Here is a 27,840-nt window from a genome sequence, read left to right on the forward strand (position 1 = left end):
TCGGTATTGAGATAAAATAACTCTGTACAGTCATCCGCCATGGCCGAACCTCTTTCTTTGGCAGCCAGTATCGCCGGTTTAATCTCACTGGCCGATGTTATCTTCAGAACCACATACAAATTCGTCAGAGCTGCCAAAGATGCGAAAGATGAGATTCAGAGCCTTGTTGACGAGATCAGCAATCTGTCCAGTGTGTTGCGACGCCTTGAGGCTCTGACATCAGATTTGGAAGATGAAGGGCAATCCTTCGACCCGACATTGAGGAACCACTACCTTAATCACTGCTACAAGACATTCAACAAAATTGAATCAAGAGTCAAGAAGGCCTCCGAAAGCTTCAAGAAATCCAAGTTCGAAGGCATCGTTCGACAGCTTAAATGGCCCTTCTCATCGTCAGAGACAAAAGAGCTTCTGGCCGAGCTGTCTCGACATAAGGAAACCATCAGTGTTGCCCTTCTTGCTGACTCGATGAGGAAGATACAACTATCACTTTCCAAATCTGATGAAATAGACAAGAAGCTCAAGGCTCTAGGAGAGGTAGCGAGAAGAATTGAGATCAACACCATGATAGACATCAACAAACGGAAAAAGCGCATTCTGAATCATTTCATGAAAGCAAATCCGCAGTACGCCCTGCAAACAAGTATCAGACTTCGCCACTCCATGACTGGGCTTTGGTTGACTGAATCTCCAACCTTTATTCGCTGGCTCGAAACACCAGGCTCCAAGCTTTGGCTGACCGGCATACCAGGAGCAGGAAAAACCATCCTCGCTGGCTCTGTGATTCAAGAGGCTCTCTCTCTCAGTTACGCTTCTCGCAGGACAGGGGTGGCATTCTTCTTTTGTGACTACAAGGACTCAAAAACATGGAACATAGTAAATATTCTTGGCGCACTGGTTTCTCAACTTGCTCGTCAAAACGACGAATCATATAGCCTCCTGGACGCTTATTACGAAAGTCTCTACCCACAAGACGGACTCCCACAGACTGCGGATGCGGACGAACTACGAGCTCAGATCAGTCAAATGTGTGAGACATTTGACCAGACCATCATAGTAGTTGATGGCATTGATGAGTGTGATGATATGACCGACGAAGTGGTCGACAACTTGATCCAATTAGCTGACAACGCTGAGCGAGTGTCAATGGCTATTTTCAGTCGGGATCACGTCAACATTCGTGTGCGTTTAGAAGAAGACTTTGAGCCTATCCAAATAGCAGCCCATACCGAGGATGTTGAACTCTATGTGAATGCCGAAGTTGACAAGAGGATTCGCACACGACAGCTGCAGCTGGCCAGCCCGGATATGAAAGAGGAGATCCGGAGCGCTTTGGTGGGCAAGGCTGATGGGATGTAAGACCGCCGAGAATATCACTTGCGAGCCAGAATAACAAGATCCAGGTTCAGATGGGTAGTTTGCCAGCTTGACTACCTGTGCAACTGTGCTCACGACCAGGAGCGCCGCGAAGCTTTGAGCAAGCTCCCGCCCGACTTACCTGAGAGTTATCGTCGCCTTCTCGAGAAGGTAAACAAATTCTCTCTTGGAGTACAAAACATGGTTCAGATGTGTCTTCACTTCATGGCTATAGCAGAGCCGAAGTTGACGATAGTTGAGCTGCGGCAGGCGGTCTCAACCACAGCAATAGGGGAAAAGATAGACGAAGGCAATATTGTACCGGAGTATGAAATTTTGAAGAGGTGCAGCAGCCTCATCCGAAAATCTACTGATGGAAGATACTTCGAATTTGCCCACTTCTCTGTCCGCGAATTCCTGGAAGATGAGAACGCCACATCTCAAGGGACCGACCTTGGAAAATACCGGATTACCCAGCACACGACGCACCCGCTTCTTGCTACGCAATGTCTTCGGTTTCTTCAAATGAAGAATTTTGACAAGTTTCCCAACAACCCGCACGAACAAGTCGCTGCCACTGTTCAAAGAAACGAGACATACCCGTTTTACAAACATGCCGCTCTCCTATGGATCAAGCTCACGAAAGATGGCCTCAGTGACGCAGGCATTCTGGATTTAGCAAAGTCCCTGTTCCAGCCTTCCAAGCCAGCATTCTTCATGTGCTGGGCTATTGAGGTTCTCAAAAAAGTTACATATGCTACTGGCACTCGGTCAGCACTGAGCGAAATACAGGCCTGGAGAACAGTGAGCAATCCTTCTTTTCAGCCATTACACATGGCTGCTGCTTTGAATATCCCTGAGATATGCGACTTCTTGATCTGTAGCGGTTCAGATGTGAACCAGAAACTCGATGCCGCAACACCTCTCGACCTTGCATTTATGTCCATCTTGGCAGTCCCTGGACTGGCAGAAATGAGCGGGACGAACGAAAAACATCGCTCTCTTATTACCAATGGAAGAAAGCAGTTCTTGCCCTCGGCTCAGCGTAGAGATGTGACGATTGACTGCCTAATACATGCCGGAGCGCGCTCTTCAGCTCATCGGATCCCTCCCAATACGCTCTCTGTTTTCTCTATCACCTGCTTGTTTGCATCGATATTCAACGACTTATACCCTGTATTTCGGTGCTTATGCGCTCGCACCACACCATCTGTGTCTGACGTCAAGGTTCTTGAAGAATGGCTCGTGGCTACTAGTACGTCAAATTATGTGGCAGAAGTGTCGACTCGCATGCTTTTGAAATTCCTTAGTTCAACTGGAGCCTACAATAGCGACTGGGGTGCTGAGCTGGGCTTGATTGTGTGGAGTTGGGCTCAAGAATGTGACTTCTCCCTCACAAGAGATTTAACTCTGGTTGGTTCTTGCGACCTGATGTCGGACGACGCTTTGGTTTCCCAACTGGTCTCAGCTATTTGCAGCGATAATACCGAGTTGCTCAAGTACTGTTTCAAGGATAGGCGAATGAAGAATCAAGTTCGATACTCGGGACTTGTTAATGGGCTTTTACACCTGGCAATCAAGTACAACGCCCTTGACAACTTTAAAGCCTTGGTTAGTGCAGGGTTCGATCCCTATACCCAAAACGAGGAAGGCAAGTTCCCAATCCATTTGTGCGAGCGTCATGGCAGGCTACGGCTTTGCAAGGTCTTGAAGGATCTTAGAATATCTCTTATGAGCCAGGACACTGAGGGTTACAACATCTTGCATTACTGGGCTAAGGATCGCCCCTTGGACTATCAGTTTATCAATGCTATCTTTGAGTTGGATACAGAAGAGGCGATCAAGGGTCTTCAGTCAAGGTCATGTCATGGCGATACGCCGTTAACTGTGGTGTTCGAAAGCGCTGGAGAGAGTCCAAAGAGCGAACATCGCGATCTTGACTTGAATAAGCTATGCCTTCAGATTCTGGACTTTTTGCAGAGATACCGCAGGGCAAAAGACACGACCACGAGCCTAGGGCCTGAAAAAAGCGTCTACCCTCAGAAGGGAGCCTTTGCCGAGTTCGACAGTATGATAGGAACCGAACCAACACCATTACACAAACTGAAAGCTTGGGTCTCTTTTGACCAAGTAAACTTTCTGATTAAGCTTTATCCAGACGCGGTTACTTCACGGATTGATGGTAGACTACCGCTTGAGAGGTACATCACTAATACGCTCGAAAATCGCGTGTTTCCAAACAGTGATATCATCAAGGCACTCTTCCCCGAAACCCTGGATGACACTGAATCAAGTGAAACCCAGAGCTTGTGGAGCTTTTTGTGTTGCCTACCTGACAATGAGGGGACCAGCACAGAACAATACATCAGTTCAAAGGAATTCGAAACCATGATAACGAGCGTGTTCGAACTTGGAGCGATGCGCAGCCATGAGAAACAGTTCGAAGAAAGTGGACTGAAGCTACTACTGTCCAACCCCAAGTCATCGTTGATGCCAACGATTCGCGATGCTATTGTGCAAACCAATTACTGGGATGACCTAAAAAGCTCTGACGAAATATCCCTGTTATTTCAGGATGTCCTCAAGAGTGCCAATCTCGATATGATACGGCTACTTAATGAGAATGGAGCCAACATCCATCGCCGTGTGGATGACCAAACGCCCTTTGAAGTTGCATTCCGTGCCGGCGTGGCGACTGGTCTTTGCACCACCGACGAGGGATCCGCGGCTCTCAGGGAGTTACTGGGACATTGCAGCGTGGATGAGGCAGTGAAGAAACCCCTAGAAATAGATCGGGCATCACCTCTTCATACACTTGCTACGTCAGAAGAGGCAAAAGACATCCTTTGGTTGGCGGAGGCACTTGTGCAACATGGGTTCGACATAGACTATGTTGGCTCAGGCTCGTATGCTTCTACTCCTCTTGTGTATCACCTCCAACAGTCCTCTTTACAATTTGCAGAGCGACTGCTAGAATTAGGCGCCGACCCATATGTGAGCGGTCCTTCGTTCTTTAATGGGGTGCTCACTTGTATAGCCACCGATAAGTTGGCATTCCTGCAGAAGATTGCAGATCACACAGACCAGGCAGGGACTTCGTTTCGATGGTCTGATCCTGTGACTTTTGGAGTCCAAATCCTTGGTCAGACGGTTATGATCAGTAATGGAACCACTATCCATTTGGCCTCGGCCTGCAATAGTGTTGCTTGCCTTGAGTACATGCTGGACCAAGTCTCAGCACCGGACAAGACTTCGATATCAGATGAAGGGCTTTCTCCGGTCCATATTGCTGCCTATGGAGGATTCGTGGATGTCGTGAAGCTTCTTCTGACAAGAGGGTTCAACGCAATGATAGAGAGTCAATTCGGCTTCAGTCCATTGCACATGGCCGTATTCGGCGGTCATCTACCCGTTGTCCAATGCTTGATTGAGTATGGCGCATTTCAAACCTTGGATACCAACGGAATGAGCCCAGGGAGGCTTGCCTTCGAGCTTGAGCTCCAAGAAATCCATGAGGTTCTGGAAGGTGATCCCCAAGGTGGCTACAAACAAATCTCATCTATCCAAAAACTTACGGAGTTTGTGGAACCAACAGAGCGTTTGGCATTGGCGTTCGAAAGAGCCTTAGATGAACATGACTATGAAAGCATGATACAGTTGATTGACAAAGGGTGCTCTGCCGATGTTCCCCTCCCATCAAGACCTGGATTGTCCGCGCTTCTGGTAGTTTTGGACGATGGCAACTTTGCCATGGGCGAATGGCTGTTAGGAGCAGGAGCCAGTGCACTACAAGCGGATTGTAACGATGGATCTGGGAAAAGCGTCATTGAATTGACTGCTAACCTGCCAAGCCTCAATCGTTTGCTGCCCGAATCTTTCTTGAAATACTTAAGGCAAGGCGGTGATTTGAGATTCGGGTGTGAGTTTCCATTCTATGAAGCAATAGACGGAGAGAATATGGCAGGTCTTGAGATATTGCTTAAAGAAGCAGAAAAACACCTTCAATACATTGGGTAAGCAGAAGGGAGAGAGGTGTAGGGCAATTGACTAACCATCTCGCAGATCTCCACAAGCCTTCAAAGACGTATTGAACCGCTTGTTTCCGATGGATTTCAATTGTGAAAATAGCTGTCAAGTATGGACGTATCATGCAGAGACGACAGCGTTGCACATCGCCGCGTGGGATGGGAACAAGGAGGCAGTCTCGCTTCTGGTAGATAGGGGAGCGAATATAGATGCAGCCGACTCGAATGGGTGGACACCACTAATGCTTGCGCAAGATGTTGGTACGGCGCAGTATTTGCTGTCGCTTGGGGCATCGATAGCTGCTGTGTGCAGGCTCGGATCACTACCGTCATTTATCAACTGGTTCGGTGATAATCTGTTCGATGAAGCGCACCCTGTCAGCTTTTCACAATTACCAAAGGAGTTATTCACTGTATCAGACCCGCCACGATTCTCGGCAAAATGCGAGGTATTGCAACTGACCCCTGAAACTCTGAACAATCTACATCAGCTCCATCATGATCTGACGAGTGAGGATGAGGCGGGTCGGAGTATGATACATTACGTATTGGGCGAAGAAGATCTGGTCGACTGGGTATTGGACCGCGAACAAGATCTGAGCAGAACGACTCCTTTTCCGTGGCACCTGGAGTGGTGTGAATTTTCTGGTCTTGCCCTACTAACGTCCTCATTCGAGCGGCTTCGACAACGAATGCCGGCTGATCTGTTCTGCAAAATCCTGAATCTTGAACCATCGCGCGGCTGGAGCCCTTTATGCCATGCGGCCGCTTTGAATCGCGTTGATATTATCGCGAATTGCCTCGAGATGGGTGCTGATATCAACTTCGAAGGTTCCTGTTTTGGATCAGCAATCATGAATGCAAGTGTCTGCGGGAGCTTAGATGCTGTCAAGCTTCTCGCCCGCAATGGGGCATCTTTAACGTACTTGGGTAAGAGCGGGTTCACCAGCTGTTTTCTAGCCGCTGGAACAGAGGCGGTCAGGGAATGGCTTCTTTGTGGTCGATTCATGGACCAGCAGCGTCTTACAGCTGAGAGTGATGCGGATTGTGTTCAGGCAGAAGTTCCATGGGGTGGATATATACAAGCCAAAGTGTTGCTTTACGGCACAAGAGCCCGATGGCTTGAAGAGTCGACTTTGGATTATGCGATGAGATTGTCGAAGATGAAGAAGAGCTGGCAGGGGAAGGTTGTGCGGCTGCATGTCGAAGAAATGGACTCGACTTCGGATACAGACTCAGATACTGGTTCTGAAGGAGATGCGGAATCGGATCAGAATCGGAGTTTCTTCACGCGGATCAGGGGTGTCGGAGGGTCTGACTCCTACTCAGAGTCGAATTCCGAGTCTGGCTCTGGGTAATGTTCGTGTTTTTGAAGGAGAAGGCAGTCAGAAGAACTTGAATTAAAGGGAGGAGATGCGTAATAAGCCATGTTTGGATGATGCCTTTTTGTCACTTTCATCTTGACGATTGCGTTTGCAAGGGAGCACTCAGCTTGAAGTCGAGGCAAACTGTTTGGGATAGGCATGAAAGAGAGGCGACATTGAGCAAATAAAACAGATTAAAGCCGTAGATATGATGAGAGTAGAGGAAAGATGCATAAGTGGAGGAGACCAAAGATATTTGACAGCTGTATTATAAAAACTGAGCGAGGTAGAGATAACGGTGAGTGTGCTTGCACTGACAGAGGGGTAGCCTGCCATACTAGGCCCCAAAGATCCTGCATGGCCCTTTGTTTATCGGTAGGCATGTAAATTTAGTGCAAAATATTTCGTAACCCCCTCGTCTCCCTCCTCCACGACCTGCATGCAAACTCGACCCACACATAACCACCAACAAACGTGTTTGGACGCGGTCCCTATCACCCTCTGAAAGTATATGTACGAATAGAGTTCCGACAGAGTAGTCTCTGTTTGTCTACAAGGCCGCCAAGATGCAGGCTGCCGAGTATGCGTCCAAGCGGGCCCATGCCACTATGCACCCTTCCACTGGTGTCGACCCTACCAAGAATCACGACACCTACTGGAAGACCGCCCTCCTGACCGAGGAGCGCGACTGGGAGAAAGTCCCTCCTCCTGCGCGTGATACCTTCACCTTGTCCGACATCCTCGGCCAGACGGACCCTCATCTCGCTGTCGTCTCCCGCACTGGCCTCATCAGCATGTCTCTGCAGTACTACCAACCGCCTGGCGAGACTGAGTGCCTCCAGCACTTCTTCTTCGAGCTCAATGAGAACGTGCTCTTTGCCGATGAGGACGGAAACCGTTGTGCCATCCATGGCTTCGCTATGTGGATGGCGCCCACCGCCGATGGCAAGGCCGAACTCACTGTGCGATTCTGCATCAAGAGCGAGCCGTTCATGGATCCTCTTCTGATATTTGAGTTTGAACTTAAGAATTCGAAGAAGGACCCAAAGGAAAACTTAATCCTGATCGACTTCATCAATGTTCTTCAGGGTACTCGTGCTGGGCTGCCGGAGGAGGAGCGTACGAACCTGCTGCGCTTCAAGTTTTAGGAGACTGGCGGTAATTTGTACGGATACCGCGACGCCCTGTGAGTTCAGATCTCCCCTCTCATAATTCTCTCGTATCTTTTTGAGCGCAGCTAATATGAAATAGCCTCCAGTGGATGATCCGCCTCAACAGCGCCGAGTTCCTCAGCTGGTTTTGCATCACCATGGACTTTGAGGATGCCAACTTTGCTGGCGACGGCGAATACATGGGCGAGCTCAAATTCGACACCATCATCTACAAAAAGTTCAAGTCCGACCCCAACGAGCTTGGTGACAACATGAAGCGGATCATTGACGTGGAGAACAAGCCCATCAAACGCGGCGTTTGGCTCGACGAGAGTTTCACCCGCCCTCTCGAATACCGACTTGCGAAACTGCCGTACGAGGGACCTCCCGCCTTTGGCGATGGCGTCATCAATGCTTCTATCGACAAGTGGTTCGAAGGGATTGATGACTGGTTTGCTACGGGGGAGTTTGCTAAGGAGTGATGGAAGAGTGTGTTCATGTTTTTGGGACTGTCAAGGGAGGGCTTGGTTTCGCGGCGGTCATTGAATCATGGGGGGTTATAAGGATGATTCCATGAAAGGATTGAAGAATGAGGGATGGAAATGAATTGCTCAGTAGCTACATAAGGAGCGCTATATATACTGAATCAACGACGGATTGGTGCAACAGACGGCGCAAGCCTGATGTACCTCGAGTCTACTGTATCAACACCAAACATAACCGCCTCTGCCCCATCACTTCTCGTCTTCATCTTGTCCCACGGTCTGTAACCGTCCAACTCGTTGTCCCACCAAGGTCCCCTCACGGCATGCGCAATAGCAAGGAACGACGCCGGTAGTTGAGGAAGATGCTTCATCCTATTGCGAATGATGTCGATGACCGAGACAGATACTGAAAGGAACAGCATGACTGTTACGGCAATGAGAATACTGCAGCGCACGATGTACACTGATTCCGTGATGTGGGAGAGCGTAGGAACAGATGAAGTACCGAAATATCCAGCTGTGCTGATCGACACAATCGCGTGAGCCATGTTGCCAAAGAAGTGACCGAAATCTTCCGCCGTGGGAATCGCGTAAAGAGCATCGAGGGTATCGTCAACAATACCGATCTGGTTGCGGAAGATGTACCATGGAATAGCAGACATGTACACGCCCAGCGCATCAAGCGCCTCCGTGTCGAGCGCTGTTTGATTGGACCCAGGGGCTTCTGTGCAGGAGGTCATGATCGTACCGTTGAAGGTACACGAGCCAACGAGCCATTTGATGGACGGCGTGCATTTCGTGCGGGAGACCCAATCTCCTCCGTCTGTTTGCACCAAACTCTTGTCGTTGCCTCTGTTCCGCAGAGCAGTCTCGTTGACATTCGGGATAGATTTCGTAGCTAAGAGGGAATAAGTCGTGCCTGAGGTTGGGATCTTGTTTGTGCCGTGGACTGAAGCGTTACTCCAGAGTCGAATTCTCTGCGAGCCTTGAGCAAGCAGTTCGATGCTCTCGACGCTGTTGTCAGGGAGGGTGAAGTTGTAAATCGTGTTGCCGTCATCTTTGTAAGAAGTGTAGTTCACTTCAGTAGCAGCCTCACATGCAGCGGTCCAGTTGAAGAAGACCAACCCATCGTAAGTTGAGTTTGTAGCAAAAGTGAGGTTATGCGTAGGCACAGGCCCCAAGACGCCAGAATCAACATTCGCCAACGCATTCTGCGATACGAGACTCCCTACAAACGTAAACACCGTTTGAGACAAAAACGTGTCATTCTTCGAAAGCGACGGACGAAACTCCAAGTCTGGACTGGCACCCATCGCAGTTGATAGCGCGGTAATGTTACTCCCCGCCACGTCCCGCGCAATCGGAACCCCCACGACACCCCAGCCCTCCTTAAAATGTCCATACGGCCCAACAGTAAGCGACAGCGTTCCCACCGGCACAAGCAGCGTTCTCGTAATGATCAACAAGGTATGCATGACTCCATACCACCACGAATACTTCATCACAGCCGGTAGCGTCAACAGCGTAACGCCCTCTGCGATATCATCCAGATCTCTAATGGCAACAGGCTGCTGCGTCGTGAGTGCGAACAAATGCAATCTGCGAAAATCAAAGACTACAAACTGAACGAATAGAGCTGCTGGGGCGAGGAGGGCCGAGAGCGCTATACCAGAGTATAGTTGATCAACGGGGACAGAATCGCCTGTTCGAAAGACTCGACGTTTTGAAGCATCGTTATCGAGCAGTGCGCCGGTGTACGACCAGACTACGCAGAATATTGCACCGGCTAGGTAAATGCCAAGAGTAATGACATACCATTTCAGCCAACTATCCAGCTTGTACAATCTTTTGAAGTTTGTGTCTTGAGAGATGGGGGAGTCTGTTGCTAGACCAGGGTTTTTGTCGTCGACTCGGTCTTCTTTATCGAGTGAGGAGTACACCGCCGGTGTAGCCATGGTGTCGATAGATTGTGGGCGATTTGGACAGAGAAATGGGGTTTGAGATGTGGGAGAAAAGTCGGTCGGAGGTGGAGGTTGGCATAAGACGAGACGGACGCGGTGGACGGACACGGACACGGACATGGACTACGGAGACTGTGGGGTCGGTGTAAGCAAATTTAACTTGAAACCGGCAATTGATCGCTCGTCCTATGAGACGGGTTATAAAAATATCTAGCATTCATAAAAAGTGAATTGTTTTAGGCAGAGTGGTGTAAGGTAATGTTTGCCTAAGACAGCCTACGTTTGGGTTGGTCTGTTTGAGGTTGACAACCCAATCGCGTAGCTTCAAACTTGAGATGCAGCATTGGATATTAACAGCAAACATAAATAACAGCGAAATATTCAGTAGCATAAACACATTTGATAATCTTTAGATTTAGGTGACTTACGAAACTAGATAGGAATCAAGGTATGAAAGATATTGCTCAAAGAGAGATAATCATATAATATTGTATATTAGTATATACGAGAAGCTACCTCTTAGAGAAGCTACCTCACTGCGTACCGTTGAAGTCAAGACACTGGCCGCTACTTTACTGAGGAACATTGCGGATGTCGACCATGAGGTGACCATTGCCCCAAGCAGGGTTCTGTCCTCGAACCTTTCCATCGGCTCGTGTGCAGCGGCTGAGGATCGTTAGTAAAGCAACAGTTGATACACGAGGGAGAAAACTTACTCCATGACAAGACCAGCGCCTCGGGCAACATCACGGCTAAGAACGGGGTCAGTAAGGACTCAACAAAGAGGGGCTTTGAACATAAGCTCACCAAGGAGAAGAAGAAGTTTGGTCGCTGTTAAGTCCAACAGCAAGACCAGTGATCTGGGTGTTTCCGCGTCTGCAGAAGGACTGGCCGGAGACACCAGCTACGCAGGCTTGATCACCGAGACTGGCGAGGTAGTTGATGCACTCGACTGCTTCGTTGACCTTTAGGAGGTTAGTAAGCTGGATCAAGCTGCGGAGGAGCTGGAGATGAAACGTACGTTGGCCAAAGTGTTTCCAGGGAGGTTGTCCATGCAGCTGGTATCATCACGAGCTTCAAGAGGTTGTGGAGCAGCAAGGGCTGAAGAAGCAGCGGTGAGGAGGATAGCGAGAGAGGTGATGAAGTTGACCATTTTGGCGGTTGAATTGTGAAGAATAAGTTGAAGTCTGAGTTGAAGTTGTAAATCGTGATCTGATGAACAGACATCATATCGAAGGAATCCCTCTCTTTATACTATTTCCATTTCTCCGCCCCCATGATAATTTCTTCACCAGCCTCTTGCTACGTTACCACAAGATCCTCAACGAGGCAGAGTTACATTAAGTCCGTGAGTTTCAATCCGAGGCTATAGCAAAGACAATGCTAAAATTGGTAGAGTTATCCGAAAGAGCCATTCGGAGATCGTCAGTGAGAAACGGGTTGGAAATACAGGGGACCCCCATGGTTAGTCTTGCGGGACGCTGACAACGCATGGATTTTATGCTGCAAGTGGCAGGAGGTCACACAGAAACGGAATTCCGTTCCGAGGCGAATTTTCACTAAAGTTGAGTTTAGAAGCATTTGTTGCTAATAAGAAAAATAATAACATGTTGGACTTTAAATACTTCATTTTTCTAGCTACACATTAAATTAAGAAGACTTAGGTGATGTTGACGGCTTCATATCTCGAGGTATCTTCAATATTCCCGCCGTATAGCCGTTTCAGCCCAACCAGCATAGTAGCATGATTGACCATAACCCTATCTTGTCAATTGAAAATCCCTCGGGTCGCCCGGCGTGTAATTGGTAGGCGGATGACAAGAGCCCCCCTGCATTTTAAGACTCGCAAGTTCTCTTGCTAACTTTCTGCGGGATAGTTTTCTTACTCAGCCTCTAGAAACTAAGCCTCAGCATAAATGCCGAGAACTTTTGGGTCATCTGTTGGCATCTGAATCTGCAGTCAGCTTTGCCTAGACACGTGGGAATAATAAGAATTCTGGAAAAATTGCATCTGCCGATGCGGTGAGGGTTGATGCTTAAGGTGAGATTCTGATCAGGGCCGTGTTGTAACATGTCGAATACACCGAGGTTCTCTACTAATTATTGGAACTCAAGCTCATATTTTATTTCTCTGAATAGTTAGCCTAAATAGCTTGGATAAGAATCCATCTAAGAGTGATTCCAAATCCCATTAGGTGTCTTGCAAAGGCTCACCACAGCCTCCGATTGATCTCAGCGAGGTTATCACTGGTCCAAGGCTTCAACACTGTTTCTTCCGGCTTCCGATTGTTGTAGTGAGGCTGAGTCCTGCCACGACGATACACGATCCTCAGGGATCACTTTGCATTAACCAGTCGCAATAGTGGCACACAGGATATTGTTTCCCGAGAGTCAGAGTCAAGCCAATGACGGAGAATATTTCAGCAAAAGTGTCCGTAATGTCCGGGCCGCCGGGGATTTCCTAATCAAGCTTACTACAAACAGCTCAATCTGCAATACTACTCTGCTAACTTTATTCTTACGGCTTATAGGTTCTTCTATAGCATGGATCCTACGCTGACTAAGTCATTGACGGACATCACCTTCAGGCTGTGGCGGTTAGTCTTGCTTGTCTCTTCTTGAGCATGGCGTCATATCTGGGAGTAAAGGTATTCCAAAGACGCACGGGTATCATCATGAATTTCTCAAAGCAGTAATGATATAATCCAGTCGCAGGCCACCAGAAAACCACAAGTACCTTCGTACTATAGACTATGCCGCCGGAAACTTGCTGAAATATTTAGATATTCGGCTTCAACCAACACCACAACTGCCGAAGATGCCCAAAGAAGTGCAACATGCAGTACTCACTCTCCACCCCCACGAAACCTCAACGAATTGGCTCCATCCCGTATGTTAGCCAGCATCAGGGTGCAACCAACGTTCGGGCCGTTCAGAATCGTCATCCCTTCATTCTCTGCAAAGGAACCAAAACTGAAATGGAATTTCTCATTTATCGACAAGTTTGTACGGCAGCATAACGGTCAAGAAGTTGTGCCACCCCGGCTTATATGAAATGGCCTCATGTGCGGGGTCGTCGACTGCCACAAACACTCTTGCCTGCAGACCGAATGATGCAATCACCGTGGACAGGCAGTACTGAGCTTGGCAATGGAAACGGGTGTGGACATTGGCTACGAAAGTGTTATGATGGGAGAAGACGGTTATATCAAGACAGTTTTGCCCAGCTTTCTCAAATATCAAGTCAGAATTCTCCAAGAGAATATTCTTTCCTCCAAGTTCTGGGCAGTCATTACATGCACTCGATCACAGCCTCCAACTGCACTCACTGTTATATCTTTCCACAATGGCTTCCTACTACCCCGAAGGCGAATGCTACTTCGTCAGAAGCTCTCTAAGATATAGCTCTCACTGGTCCGCAGATAACCAAGCTTCGTTCTATAGAACCGTTCTTCTCGAGTACTACTGGAATGGATGGCCAGCGACTGGTGTGACCCAAAGATCCCATCCCAGGTCACGCTGGCAGCATGGTACACCTTCAGGAGTCGGAGGCACGCGTTTTGGGGACTGGGACAGATTTTGGGTGGGAGAGAGCCGAAACAAATCCCCGTCTGATATGCTCAGAATCCACAGTCATCCCAACAGCAATAACTGGAATGAATGTCGGGATCACCAGAGGGGAGGCCCCAGAAAGTACATCCTTCGTCCAGTGGAAATCCAGCACAATGATACCCAGTGGCTGTGGATTGATGCTACTATTCCCCTGAGAGCGATCTACTTCCCCGTTGCTTTCAGCACAGACCAAGCTTTCCCTAACCTGTGCACTTACGTGGTTGTCGACTTCAGACACAGGACGCAACTTTTGATACGGGGTACTGATGGGGTTCTCCGGAATTTGACTGTCAACTCCCATAACGGCCTTGGCTGGCATGATAATCTTACATGGGGTTTCAACATAACGGACATCATTGCCTATCTTTCCATCCCACACAAGCTGCGCAACCCGGACTACGGGTTGTTCACATCCAAGCAGCGTGGCCAAGAGTTGGTTGTTTCCGCCAACTCGACAATAATGTGGAGGTCTTCTTCTGCGACCATAACCCATCGGGATTTCTTCCGCGAGATGGACTTCGCCAGAATCCTCAGCGCCAATTTTGGCGTCGAGGTCGGATGGAGACCATACCAGCACAACCCTTTCCTCAGGGACCTGCTCCTCCGCATCGCTCAGCTAGGCCTGGGCTTCATTCCAGGTGTCGGACCCATCCTCTCTGTCGCATTCGGAATAGGAGTTCAGCTTCTTATAGACCCCGACTCGTTCGGAAGGGACAATGTTCTTGATTTATCTTTTGCTGTTCTGGAGAGTGTGATTAGCTCGGGCAAGAGATCTCAGAAGTTTATCGCACCAGATTGGCTTGCCCAGTGTCCATGTGGCGGTCAACAGCGAGGTGTGCCGTTGACGGATCAGCAGCGAGAGGCTCGCAAGAAGTTGGGCGAGGAGATCAACAACCGTCTGACTGCCGAGTTGAATGCTCAGCCTGTCATACGCTCCCTTGAGGAGCAGGAGAAGCTTCTCACTCGGCGGGTTGAGGAGGTTCATGATGAGGCTACGGAAACAACCCAGGAGGCTGAGCTGGGAGAGGAGCCGGACGAGAAGCAGGAAGCTGGGGAGCAGGGAAATAAGGACGAGGCTGAGGCCACTGGCGAGAAACATGATTGAGAGTTACGAAACACAGTCACTTGGTAATTGTTGGTGGACTATTAGGAAATTATTCACTCCTTTCATGTTTCAGTTTTGGGACGGCATTTGATATTTTCAGGTTTGGGAAATTGACATCGCTAAAGTAACAGACGGTGAAGAGAAGATTGAGACGCTGAAGAATTTCGAGCAACGTGAAAATTGCTTTGAGATTGCCAAAGATTTGGTTGATGAACTAGCTTGTCTTGTAGTTATTAGCTTTGCGCTGCAGCAATTGACCAGACATTTTGGTATTATGTCTAAGTCTGAGCTAGATGTGTAACTTGCATTTAAGACTTTGGCTGAGAATCTGAGTCGAGACAGAGAACTTGGTGTTTATGTATTAGCGTTCTCTGCTTCAGAGCTTCTGCCACCAATCACTATTGCAACCAGAAAAACCGTAGGCACAAGAAAGAGGGTCAGTACACAGAACAGCGAAGCCTTTAGACAGGAGGGTACACCTAAAAACACAATGGAAGAGCTTATTCGTGCTGAAGTCTGCAGCATAATTTCTCACAAATCTGCTCCAACGTATCTAAGCTTTGACAGATATCCTTGTTGAAGTCTTAGGCAGACAGCCGGTCCAAAGCATGAATTCATTGGGGCCTTTCCATTGAACTATCTTGATAAATATCAATGGAATGCCAACTAGCCATCAATCATACTGTCCAAGCATCCATGGCCGCTTCTCAAACATCTGGCAGCCGAGCCAATCTCACAGCCTCATCAGCGAACATTCTTAGTCCAGTCTTAATTCAACAATTTCTACCACAAAACCTTTGGACAAGATCAATCAATATCCACCAAAATGTAGGGGAATTGGGATGAATTGTCCGAACAAGCAATCTCCTCCTCGCGAACCGTTACGATGCCCTCGGTCTTGGTTCCTTGGTGATATTCCAAAGGACTGTGCACGATACAGAGCTCTTTGAGTTGTGGAACGGCCTTAAGAATGCGAGTAATGAGTTCTGACCACCACAAGTCCTTTTGAGCATAGGTTGGCAGCCAGTAGGGCCACTGATTCAGCTCAGGAGTGGCCTGCATTGGATCGCCTGATTCGTCTCCCCCCGAACTGGAGGCTAGCCTGTCAAACAAATGACAGTCATATTCCAAACGAAGCGACTCTTCCTCAATGGTAAAAGCGAAACGACGCAGTCGTGGCATCGACTTCAGCTGTGTAATAAGTCTCTCGACGTACTCATTCTTGTATGCTTGTATCAGTAATACAACATTGAGCAAGATTGAGGCTACTTACAAGGTTTAGCAGATGTAGCCCTTTGCAGATACGTAGACTACCCGACAGGCACGCTACAATATCAACCTGATAGAGTATAAGAGCTTCCAGGTGCGGAAAGTATTCATTCATTCGTTGAAGAATGTTGCTGCTCATGCAGGCAAGCGTTCGCGAACGACTCTTGAGTGAAGATACATCAACCATCAAACCTTTGAGTAAGGGAAATGCTGATTTCAAGGCCAAAGGATGTCTGCTTGCAGTTTGGCGAGGAAGCTGAACTGCCTTGACAGTATTAGGGGCGAATTGGTTTATGAGGGCACTGAAGATCAGAAAGTTCCTGCGACCACAAAAGATGACGGCCTTGGGGCCATTCCACTTCGGTGTGCTGCGGAATGCCTCAGTAAAGTCAATATCGTCCTTAATTTGGTTGTTGAAAGAGATCAGATCAATTGACGATAACTTGGAAACGAATTCACCAATAACCACGATTCGGTACGTCGAAAGGTGCAAATCGGTAGATTTCTCGGCGCGGCTGTAGGGTTCGAAGCGAATAGTGACGGACCTGAGGTACAAGATTAGTTCGTGGTTTTTCAGAGTCAGATTATAGTAACTGATACTTGAGAGTAGAAAGGATTGTCATCATCAAGTTCTTAAATTCGCCGGAAAGAAAAGACCGCATATCGTGGGCCAGCTTTTTTAAGGATCCAGAAAATGTGAGGTTTTTGAAACGCCGATGGAGGAGGACTGATCGAAGACGCTTGGAAACAAGTGTAGCAACCATGAAATCGGAGGGGCTGACCTCTGCTCCAACCATGAGAATGATTTCAGCCGGCATCTTTTCCAACGCGCTCAAGGACGCGGGCGTGGCAGGATTGTTCTGCATAATAGCAGCATGTTCTTCTTGTTGTTCAGTTTCCATGGTTGCAACAAGAGCGATGTTCAGTTGCTCGGAAAGGAAGAAAGGGGAGATGAAGAATGCGGAAAAGAACGCGTAAAAGGATTTGAAGGAAATAGGAAACGGAGAAAGGTTTACTGGGGATTGTTTGGGAGAATTCTGGTGGTCAAGACAACAGTGAGGAGAGCTAGGGGAGAAGAGAGGCTCGCACTGCCAGTGTCGGTGCCAGCGCGAGCCAGTGTCAAACGACTTCAATTATTAGTGATCAAAATTAAGCTTTACCACTGGAAAATACAGTGAAAAAGAGGCGAGATCTTTTCTTCAGCCTGTGAGACTTACTCAAGTCGCTGGGACATGGAAACCAAAGTGCTCAACTCATAGGCTCAGCCACCCATTCCCATGCCGTGGTTTATTGACACAGCAGGCCACGCTTCCCAGTTGCGACTCATCGATTCCAAGGAGAATTACTATTCTGTTTGGCTATCTCAGGCTACCTATGCAAACATTTGCTGGCCATAGGGGTAGCCTTTAGGCTGCTACCACAGGTTATCGGAAGACAATATCTTCTTTGCAATACAAAGTTTAACCATGGGCTTCTCTGATGACTAGTTCTTTTTTACGTCAAATTAACTTCTCTGAGAACGTTGTTTTCATGCTTATCTCTCTTTTTAGTAGGGAAAAGAGTCAAAAACGGCCTGAGCAAAACTTGGGCCTCGTCAACATGGCTTCTTGCGAAAGTATCAAATTTTGGCCGACAGTGATTCATACAAAACTAAGAATTTTCACATTATCTCGACCATGCATTGTCTGATTTTCAGACACAGTTCTTAGTCCATACGCCCATTTTGCTTACGTTCCATCTCGACCACCCCAGGCGAGTATCCGCGAAGCCCCCTCCAAGTTGCATAATCCATTCTCCATCCCGTACACATCAAGCTTTTGTCGATGCATTTTGTCAAATGCACGTAAAGCATGAACCCGTAAACATTCCAATGCGCAAGTGTTGAACGGGTATCAAAGCAACACGCACACAGACTTGCAGCTGATCCTGCTTTCCTAAATCCACATCATTAGAGTAGAAACTTGAGGAATCTTTGAAGATCATACTTACTGTCATCAATCTTTGGTCCAAAATTATGTATCAAGAAGACAGGCCAGTCTTAGTTGAGGTCCAGTAAGAGGCTGGGAAAGCGTTTCTCCTCGCCTGGGTTCTCGCGCGATTCTCGCTGAACATGGATTTGACCCTCTCGTCTGATTCCTCGGTAGAAGGTTGGGTGGTTCGACGAGACACAGAGCTCCACGAGAGTGGGAACTCGAGTCATGATAACCGACACAAGCCTATCGATGTAGAAGTTGTCGCTGTCGACCATGGTCTTGGGGCGATATGTTCCTTTGTAGTCCTCCCAGTCATGTGGGATGAGGTGGCCATGCAGCCTCACAAACCATAGCGTGAAGGCAAAGCGGCGGAGGCAACGCATCCTGCTTACCTCATAAACCAGTCTATTGATGTTTCGGTCCTATTAGAATGGGTTAGCTGTGCTAGGTCTTAGAAGGTAGGACCCTTACGAAGGCAGCTTGATCGTCAAACCAGACCAGCCCGAACGGCCAAGATCTATAATCAAAATCGATAGTGAGACTGGGTGTATCTTCGTGAAGGATGAGTGACTCAAGTCGGGGGAAGTCCATTCTGACTTCACCAAGAAAGTCGTCATCGAGACTCGGAATTACGTTTCGGGCCTTCTGATTGTAGGCCGTTCTGTCAACGTGCAAGGCCTTAAGATATGCGGCATGAAGAGAGTGTCTTAACTTCACATAATGCTTTCGGTTAGGCCCTTCAGGCAGCTGAACGGCCCCGAGGGACTCGGGCTGGAAACAACGGAATATGGCATTGAAGTTCAAATCCACAGGACTATCCAAGAAAGTAAGAGAGCAGGGCTTGGTAGGGTCATCGGACCATATACCGGTCTTTCGTAAGGCCTTGTTGAATGAAACACAGTCCCGATGACGTGGGAAGCTTAGAGAAATGCTCACTCCACACAGTCGTTCTATTGAGCGAAGCAAAATGCCGAAATGCTCGAGGTCATTGTTCGCAAATCTCAAAGGCCAACGAATAACATCCGGCGGATAATAGATTCTGATGGTGACAAATCTAAATCTAGTCAGTACTCAAGCCTGGTATATAGTAGTTTGAGGTAATGGAGAGTCAAGATTTACTACCTGGTGAAGGTCTGGATCAGTTCTTTCATGTCTACCGAGACCTCGTCGGCATCTCGTGAGAAGATAGGTATCAAACATCTAGCTATGTGTTTCACAGAGCCCGAGAATTCGATCATCGTGTAATGCCGACGGAGAAAGATCTGCCGGAATCTGGTTGAAGTCCTGGTGAGGCCCCTGAGCTCGTCGTCGCGTAGGAAGGATCCGATGATCAACACGACTTCAGTGGGCAACGCTGGAAGCCCCGCAGTTGTGCGTTCCGGCATCTTGGTATGATATTCTTGTTTTACTTCGCGATGTTGTATGTGAGCCTGGGCAAGGTTGTTGGAGGAGGAAAAAGAGAGAGTTGTGAGCTAGATGAGCTATTTGTAGTTGAGACCCGTGGCTGAGAGCTATATTCACCACACAGGATTTAGGGGAAACAGAGAGTTTGAGATAAAGAAGTGATGAAGTACTCTAACAAACAAGAGTCTAGGCAGCGATCACGGTAACCAGAGCCCGATGCTTCAATTTACAATAGAGGCAAAGAGGAGATTGTTTGCATGTCAGCAAGGTGAAGGACCGAGAAAGGTGACTCGTGAGGGAGGTCTTAGTTTGGAAAAGCTTGGACGATGTAACAGGAATAGAGTGGCAAGCATTTGGTAGGTCATTCATGTTAAGTCATTCAATTCCAGCAAATGTAAGCTTCATAATATGCATGATAATGCGTGAGCTATATAGTGCTTTCTGGAAACCAGGAAGAACCTGAGTCCGTTAATGCCGATTATGAGACCACAATATGTTTTCTCGCATCATATCTTTCACTCGAAAGTCTCTACGATAGTCTGGCGCACAAGTAAACATAGCCTCTTGTATTTAAGTCTCTGCTCAATATATCTTAGTGGGAACTGCGCTGGTGCTGGTCAGGTGAGTAGAATCGGTGATGCCAGCCATGATGCACGAAGACAGAAACAAGCAATCGACTTGCTGCAAAACCGGCATTTTGTTTCTCAATGAGCTACGTAGAAATCGTCAGAGGACCAGCTACTACTGCTAAGCTACATGTCCTGGTGCCCTACTGGGTATGCAGTATCTTCGTACATTCCAATACTTCAGCTTCATCTTCTTGCGCCCTTTCACCTCGAAGCATCCATCTATCGTCAGTTCCCCAAACCATTCGGGAACGAGTGTTTTTGAGAAGTATCCTTGTGAGACTCTTCAGACATGTTCCACACGCCGTCTGTGAGAGTTGCTCGGTAGAACATGAGATGTCCATTTGAAATGCAAATCTCCTCGAGACCTTTCGCGTGGGCGGCAAAATAGGCAATCATCAGTTTGTATACACCCTCAACCCCGCGAACTTCAAAGGGTCCCAGAACTTTCTTGTCCATCATGGCCAGTAATTGCGTTGTGATGCAATTGATAGCAAAGTTGTCAGACTCCTCCAGAAGACCCATAGTGAATGCAAACCGACGGAGCCGCTGCAACTTAGCGAGGATTAACGCGCCTTTTGTGATCTCTTGGCACTTGGAGAGGTGTCAGTAATCGCGATAGAAGGGAGACCAGCGAATAACAAAAGGATACTCACCCAGCGGTTATGATATCTGTAATTCCTGTGGAAGCTGAGACCGGAAGGATATTCATCATAAATATTCAATGACTCCAGGCGAGGAAAGCTTTTGTTGATCTTGCTGGCAAGCCCACCATTCAAGCCTGGGAGGGTCGCATCACGTTCATAGATGCAAAAGTATTTGTCAAGGCGCAGTGAAGTGAGACTGGCCCCGTTTCGTGCAAGTTCGTCATACTCGTCTAGTGACATTCCCGGAGGTCCAGCAATTCCCTCAAGGGCCCCGGCTTTGAACTTTTCAACAATTCTGCCAAGGTCATAGAACTCGGGGAATTTCTTGAAATAAAGATGCTTAGGGCCATGCCAGTCTGGGCCCTTGCGAATGAGGCTGGTGAACTTGTGTGGTTCTTTGAGATATGGGAGGCATAGATCGAAAACAACTCCATGTAGATTAGGTGTATCCGCCAAAAAGCGCCCGACGGGTATGTTCTCGACTCCATAGCCTACAAGCCAAGCATTCATTTCGCGGGGGTTGTTGAAACTTTTTACTTCAAAAGTCACGAGCCTGTCACAGAAATAAGCGAAGAACTTGAATTGAAACCGCAAGGGAGGAAACTAACTTTGCTTGATGACGGGCCAAATGACGGAATGAAGCTGTCTTCCTCGTAAAGTAGGCGTTGAGGCTGTTTGTGAGTTCCTTCATATTACCGGAAAACTTGAGGTGCTTGCAGAGTTTTGGGAGAAGGATTTCGCGAAACTGGTTTGACACAAGCGTCCAGTCCTTGATCTCATGGACAGACATGTTGTCACCGATCATACAAATAATCTCGGTTGGCATGGTCGCGAGTTCGGGGGTCGTGGATGTTGCCGCCATGGTCGCGATGCTCTGCAAGGCACCACTTGGTAGAGCAGACAGGCGGATCAACGAAAGAATGTGGCGTTCGTGTAGTAGAGCTTGTGAAGCGAGAATAGCGATGAGCGCGAGGAAGGTTGACGCCGTGAAGCGTGCGCTACGGTGAAGGCTTGCTGTGAGTGAAGCGTGGTCTGTGTTGTGAGGCAAGAGAAGAAAACAAGATCAGAGGACAAAGCACAAGATCAAAAGCTGGAGAAGGGGAATAGAAAAGGGTTTGTGGCTATTGTGGCCCCCAGAGAGCGGCCACAGTGAGCCAGTGAATCATAGCCAACGCCTGCCACTGCAGAATTACACAACTTTATCCTGAATTGAGCCAATCAAACGTATTCAACAGCTCGAATCGAAAGTTGAGCCTCCCCGTCAAACCTAAACTGAACTGGTCCAATGATCCAACGTCACTCATCGGGTCCATATTATTGAGATGATAATCTAGCACGCGCTGTATCACAGTCTTGCAGCTCGCACAAAGATCGCCGTTTGGTGCTGATGGCTGGACCCAGTCTAAGAAACCAACAAGCAAACTTAGTTGCTGGACAATGCTTGATCGACTGAGGCGACTGTCTTTGGGGTGCTTGCCCTGGAATGTTGGACTGAGTAGTTCAAGGCAGAGAATGCCACCGCCTGGTACTGCAAAGGCCATCAACTAAGCAACATGTCAGAAGTTTCGGTAAATAAACAAAACAAACAACTTACCAGCCATTCCATATCCCGACGAATATCACGGAATCGATCCTTGTGCATCCAAAACATGAGAGTGAGCCTTATCATCTCATACGAAACTAAAAGGACATCTCCTTTATCCGGACACCCATATTGAAGGAGAAGCCTTTCCAGCAAAAACATGTTCTGTAGATGTGTGAGTCGGATGAATATTCTCAATGACACAACGTTTGCCTCGACTGGAGGTTCAGAAAGGTCTTTATCGTATGATCGTATTTCTGCTCTTGGAAGAGGAAGCTCGTTAGAGTCGTCGGGATCATAGACAAGGCACCGGGGAAGTTCGGCAAAGACATTCAGCTGACGCTGCTTGAGATTTCTGGCGAGGTTAGCGAGCCTTCATCGTTGCTGGGAGGAGTGGTTAATACCTAATTGTCTCAACAGTCGCATTGGAGCCAGAACCAAGACTGATATCAATAATTTCGTTCAGTATCTGAGCCATAAAGTAACCAGCTCGACAGATACTCGAAGGATAAACACCACCTCTCAAGTTCCAGCCACGGCTATCAAGCTCAGAGACGGCCCTCTCAAGCACAGCACCTCCAGCAAGAAGATCCTCGTCACTCAAGTCCAGTGGCGGTGGCGTCGAGCAAAAGCGCGGATTTATCAGCGGCGGCCTTCCAGTGAAAGCGACGATTGCTTTGTCAAGGTTGTAAACTCGACCGAAAAGGCGTCGTTTGTGTTCGGAGCTCAACGACGGTTTGTAGAGCCCAGTGAGCTTCTCAACGTGGACTCCGAGATAAGTCATTACGGAAACGGCATCCGCAAAGGAGCCCCAGCAAATAAGACCTATCGCATTCTGTAAGTGTTGGCTAGGTGCGGCATGAAAGTCGCAACTTACTGGCATCCCCGACAATCATCGACTCCATGATTGCCTTCTGAAACAGAAGATCCAATACGATGACATTTGCCAGAGTAAAGTACCGAGCCAAGTTGATGCTGTGCCTCAAGAACGCCAACACTGGTTTATTTGCCGTCCCACTTTCCAAGATATGAAGCTGGTTCTTTTCTATCGGCTCAAAGGATCCTGGTATGCGTCTTAAAACACTCCAGAGCAGCCCTATTGACTCCCATCGTATATTCGGTCCACAAAGTTGATTTATCCACTCTTCCGAACTGGTATCAATGTCTTGAAATGGCTGTGCCGTATTATTGCAAATTTGTTGCGCGATGAGCTCAAGATTGAGATTTCGCCGGTCTAGCTCCGCCCCAAACGTTGCTTCCAACGATTTGATAACAGCTGGTACCGTGAGGTTGGACCATAACCTGTTCTCATTCTTTGTGCCTTGTGAAATCATTTGTTCGTAAGAAGGCCCGAAGACGCAGCCGAGAAGCGCAAGACAGGACTGTCTTATTGACGGCGGGAGCTCTTGGAAACGTATTGTCTTGTTTGAATGAGAGCATGGGGTGCATGCTTCCTGGCAGTCGAGCTCGGATGAGTCAAGCTGTGAAAGGCAGTTTTTGGCTTCTTCAAAGATCTCATTGTGGCCTGCTCGACCAAAGAATGGTGGTGTTGGAACCGGAGTTTCCATGAGAAATTGTGTTATAAGACTTTCCAAAGCTTAAAGTAAGGCGTCTTCCCGTTGTCCACAGTTCTGAAGACGATATCATGCAAGGCTTGGAGTCATTCGCAGAAGATGATTGCCGCTCTGATGATTATCTTGAGCTCGATATGGCCGCTCCGTGCTAATTTGACTTAGCGAGTGACAGTTAAGATCGACTGTTATTGTTAAGGATACGATATTATCATTCTCTCCGGATTGGTGATCTGATGTCTATCAAATGCTGACGTGGGGCGAAGTCGGATCCTGCAACACGTAACTTGCATTTACACGCTATATGAACTTATTGAGTTTCGATGCTAAGCTCTCATCCATGCACCACCGTGAAACCGTTCTGGCTCAAAACCCTGTAATGCAATATTTCCTTCGCCCTTCTCAATTTCCCTGATCTCAGTGGACATTGAATCTGGGGGCGCTCGATCCAGCTTCCTCATCGATAAACTCCCACACAGCCGCTAATAGCAAAGCAGTACTTGACGGAGATCAAACGGTACCAAGGGGCCATTGTCTGCTCTCCACAAGGTCATGGAAACCGACGAGAGCTCTGACTTAGGGTCTTTAACCTGAGGGAGCGCAAAGTATAGGTTCGAAATCTCCCAAGAGGGGGATTTACGTTGACCATAAGAACCGCCGATCAAGTCATAGTGTTAAGTTGCCAAAGATTGAAATTTGAGCTTAAAGATGAGAGGAACATCGTCGAGAGCAGCATCTTGAGGAAGTTCGATGACGAACGACAGAAGTCTCACAAAGTCGGTTGCTCTAAATGAAAGTTGGCCGGTAGTGGCCTCAATTACGGGATCACATTTTCAACATGTAGTATTCGATTCTTGTCAATATATTGGCAAGAATTACATCCAAGTGCTGCGTCAATGATGGATGACATCTATCTTAGTAACGTCTCTCAAGTTCCTTTTTCTTCCTATCGGGTCGGGTAGGCCTTCATCTGGGTTGAATGTGGCGTTGTGTGGCTTGACAACCCACCTCCCCGGCTGTCGGGTTCCGATGAGCCACGGAAAAACGGAACCTCAACGGCCGGACCAATCTTGAACATTCAATCATCAACAACGACATCCGCGACTCTCAGCTAGAACATCCACAACGACCTGCTTGGCTCTATGAAAACGTGATGCCTGACATCGTATGAGCGCATTCTCATTTCCGATCATCCATTGTCGCGCGCAGCTCCATGTCAGGTCAAGAGACCTCTCCACAGTCTCCCCCCGCCAATACACCTAAGCATCGACGACCCTGGACAGCAGCCGAGGATGCGACTCTGAGGACTCTTGTTGGGCACTTTGGTGCTAGCAGAGGGTCTGAAGGTAGATGGAAGGACATAGCATCTGGCCTGGAGGGCCGGACAGCAAAGGTGAGTCGCCACCTCCGTACGCGCCTCAGCGCGATGATTGTGCTGCATGATGCGGTCTCACTGCCGAAGCAAGCGACTAGGGGAGATAGTGGCTGACTGGCTGTCTAGGATTGCCGAAAAAGATGGCTTCACTCACTGGATCCCTCTTTGCGTAAAGGTCGATGGACCTCTCAAGAGGATGAGATCCTCCTCTCAGCTTATGCTCGACTGGGGCCACTTTGGAATGAAATTGGTAAACTCGTCACTCCTCCGATCATTACATGGTCTAACGCATGCTAGCCCTTCTCATTCCTGGGCGGAAGGATGACCAGTGCTCCAAGAGATATAATGATATCTTGAACCCTTCTGCCAAAAACCGACTCAGCGACTGGACTGCCGAGGAAGATAACCTTCTACGTCAAGGTGTAGCGACATTGGGTCATCGTTGGGTGGCCATCTCAGCGAGAATACCTGGGAGGCCTCCTCTTACCTGCCGTAATCGATGGCGTACACTCTCACGGCTGTCACATAACCGTCAGAGTAGATCTCAAGGCACTACCCCGTCGTCTTCATCTCAGATGTCACCGTTCGACAATGGGATATCACCAGCACCCCACAACCCAAATCTCAGCATTGAGATGAACCATGGAGCGACTACTGACTTATTGCACTTTCCAATGGAAGGCGACATTGGTCATGATCAGATGGGATCCAGCTTTCTCGACTCGGCCTTTTTCGACACCTTCACAGGCCCTTCCCCATCGCCGTTGAGGGATTCCGATCCAAGCGATGAAACAGAAACTCCGAACGACGTATCTGCCCCAGTTGTTGCCCCAGCAAATGCTGTACCCGTTCCCGATCTATCTTCGACTATCGCTAGCCAGGGACAAAGCGACCCCAAACCATGGCCTCAGCCTCCAAAACTACCCCAAGCGCAGCAACATCAAAATACTACGAACGCATCTTTCATGCCATCGCCCTCTACCTGGTCATCACTGGGTACAATGCTGCCACCTGGTACCTCGCCCACGGATCAGAATATGTGGCTAGGAATGACGGGCAACCCACCAACACCGAAGAACTGGACAGCCCCAGGTCCCGCAGACGAATCGAATTCATTGCCTCAGACATTTACCGAGCAATTTCAGGTTCCGGCAGTACCAGCGTCTGCTCAACAGACAATTCACCACCACCATCATCACCATGTCCATCATCATTTCCATCATTATCATCACTACCCAGGCAATGGAGATCAATGGCGACAGCTGGAGCAGCAATCAGAAGCCGAGGCGATGCAAGCACATTTGCAAAACGAGAATGGGCCTCAGAACGCAGGGTGATGCGCTTAGCCTAACAGAATTCACCTCGTCCAGTCACGCTAGCACGTTGACCTGAATAAGCCGCCCGATCATCCAGATTAGCAATTATGACCGGGATACAATGTCATACAGAAAACTCCACTACACATGGACACTGATTACCATTCTGCCAGTCACTTTTTGTTATGACTTATTGTGGCTTCGGGAATTTTCTGGCCACAGCGACACTGGCGCGAACACCATTTCACAAGAGACGGTTTTAGAAGCTTTTCAATTAGTCAGATCGCGGGATGCTGATCGCCACTGGAATTCCCAAGAGCATCAGATGCGCTTATTGCTCTGCTGAATCTTTCGTGGCAGCAGTGTGCATGGACTACGCAAGAAGCGGTTCTGCCGACGAAAGCAGCTCTGTACTGCGGAACAATGCAACTACGTCTATCAAAAGTCAAGTTCGCATCTCACGTATGTAAGCCATGATCCAAACGGAAGCTGCGTCACGAATCTTCGGTGTCACAACGTTCTGTACAAATTCTAGAACTATCAAAGGGTTTCGCGTTCTACAGGAAGAATCCGACAAAGATATTTTGGCCAGAATAGCTTTGGGAACTTTAATCTTTCGCCATGCACCTGATCGGAGAGATTGTATATACGCCTACCTTGGTTTGGGCAGTAAGGCCTTGGCTGCTACACTATCTCCCGTGAGATGGTGCTCAAATACGTTGCACGCTCCTTTATTCAAGAGTCAAATAATGTTGGACCTTTGGTTCGAATTGCGGAGCATGCTGAAACACGATCAGCGACTTTGCCTTCCCGGTGCCTCGACTATGGATCGTCTTTTCCGGAGACCTATAAGAACTTGGATCCAGGATTTGGGTAGCTATACATGTATCATAGGTACCAAGCTGGGTACAGGAACAGACCAACCGGCAGGTTTTCGTTAATCGATTCGAGGTTCGAGCTGCGAGGCATTTGTCATCTGTAAGATCATCAAAGACGATAGGCCGATGTACAGCACCGA

The 27,840-nt window shown here is 48.3% G+C and overlaps 9 protein-coding genes across 9 annotated transcripts; 4 read left to right on the top strand and 5 right to left on the bottom strand.

The window, feature by feature from the left end:
- Positions 1 to 39: 39 nt before the first annotated feature.
- Positions 40 to 6,739, top strand: FSUBG_4502 (uncharacterized protein; the record flags this gene model as incomplete). Its single annotated transcript, XM_036682499.1, has 3 exons — positions 40 to 1,355; positions 1,404 to 5,369; positions 5,419 to 6,739. 3 exons carry the CDS (start codon positions 40 to 42, stop codon positions 6,737 to 6,739), a joined length of 6,603 nt encoding a protein of 2,200 aa, XP_036539917.1.
- Positions 6,740 to 7,311: 572 nt separating this feature from the next.
- FSUBG_4503 (uncharacterized protein) lies at positions 7,312 to 8,378 on the top strand (the record flags this gene model as incomplete). The annotated part of the gene is made up of 3 exons (XM_036682500.1): positions 7,312 to 7,824; positions 7,894 to 7,931; positions 7,997 to 8,378. 3 exons carry the CDS (start codon positions 7,312 to 7,314, stop codon positions 8,376 to 8,378), a joined length of 933 nt encoding a protein of 310 aa, XP_036539918.1.
- A 164-nt stretch (positions 8,379 to 8,542) lies between these two features.
- Positions 8,543 to 10,336, bottom strand: FSUBG_4504 (uncharacterized protein; the record flags this gene model as incomplete). Its single annotated transcript, XM_036682501.1, has 1 exon — positions 8,543 to 10,336. One exon carries the CDS (start codon positions 10,334 to 10,336, stop codon positions 8,543 to 8,545), a length of 1,794 nt encoding a protein of 597 aa, XP_036539919.1.
- A 578-nt stretch (positions 10,337 to 10,914) lies between these two features.
- FSUBG_4505 (uncharacterized protein) lies at positions 10,915 to 11,495 on the bottom strand (the record flags this gene model as incomplete). Its single annotated transcript, XM_036682502.1, has 4 exons — positions 10,915 to 11,008; positions 11,059 to 11,094; positions 11,150 to 11,307; positions 11,364 to 11,495. The coding sequence occupies 4 exons, from the start codon at positions 11,493 to 11,495 to the stop codon at positions 10,915 to 10,917; spliced, it is 420 nt and encodes a 139-aa protein (XP_036539920.1).
- Positions 11,496 to 13,688: 2,193 nt separating this feature from the next.
- On the top strand, positions 13,689 to 15,059 carry FSUBG_4506 (uncharacterized protein; the record flags this gene model as incomplete). Its single annotated transcript, XM_036682503.1, has 1 exon — positions 13,689 to 15,059. The coding sequence occupies one exon, from the start codon at positions 13,689 to 13,691 to the stop codon at positions 15,057 to 15,059; it is 1,371 nt and encodes a 456-aa protein (XP_036539921.1).
- An 807-nt stretch (positions 15,060 to 15,866) lies between these two features.
- Positions 15,867 to 17,230, bottom strand: FSUBG_4507 (uncharacterized protein; the record flags this gene model as incomplete). The annotated part of the gene is made up of 3 exons (XM_036682504.1): positions 15,867 to 16,280; positions 16,333 to 16,873; positions 16,929 to 17,230. 3 exons carry the CDS (start codon positions 17,228 to 17,230, stop codon positions 15,867 to 15,869), a joined length of 1,257 nt encoding a protein of 418 aa, XP_036539922.1.
- A 1,136-nt stretch (positions 17,231 to 18,366) lies between these two features.
- On the bottom strand, positions 18,367 to 19,686 carry FSUBG_4508 (uncharacterized protein; the record flags this gene model as incomplete). The annotated part of the gene is made up of 3 exons (XM_036682505.1): positions 18,367 to 18,723; positions 18,773 to 19,355; positions 19,424 to 19,686. The coding sequence occupies 3 exons, from the start codon at positions 19,684 to 19,686 to the stop codon at positions 18,367 to 18,369; spliced, it is 1,203 nt and encodes a 400-aa protein (XP_036539923.1).
- An 873-nt stretch (positions 19,687 to 20,559) lies between these two features.
- FSUBG_4509 (uncharacterized protein) lies at positions 20,560 to 23,465 on the bottom strand (the record flags this gene model as incomplete). Its single annotated transcript, XM_036682506.1, has 7 exons — positions 20,560 to 20,925; positions 20,988 to 21,531; positions 21,587 to 22,010; positions 22,246 to 22,522; positions 22,573 to 22,915; positions 22,965 to 23,385; positions 23,438 to 23,465. 7 exons carry the CDS (start codon positions 23,463 to 23,465, stop codon positions 20,560 to 20,562), a joined length of 2,403 nt encoding a protein of 800 aa, XP_036539924.1.
- A 1,879-nt stretch (positions 23,466 to 25,344) lies between these two features.
- FSUBG_4510 (BAS1-transcription factor) lies at positions 25,345 to 26,843 on the top strand (the record flags this gene model as incomplete). The annotated part of the gene is made up of 3 exons (XM_036682508.1): positions 25,345 to 25,524; positions 25,633 to 25,756; positions 25,804 to 26,843. 3 exons carry the CDS (start codon positions 25,345 to 25,347, stop codon positions 26,841 to 26,843), a joined length of 1,344 nt encoding a protein of 447 aa, XP_036539925.1.
- Between the last annotated feature and the right edge of the window lie 997 nt (positions 26,844 to 27,840).

This window comes from Fusarium subglutinans (assembly GCF_013396075.1).
Source record: "Fusarium subglutinans strain NRRL 66333 chromosome Unknown NRRL66333_c0000041, whole genome shotgun sequence".
NCBI lineage: Eukaryota > Fungi > Ascomycota > Sordariomycetes > Hypocreales > Nectriaceae > Fusarium > Fusarium subglutinans.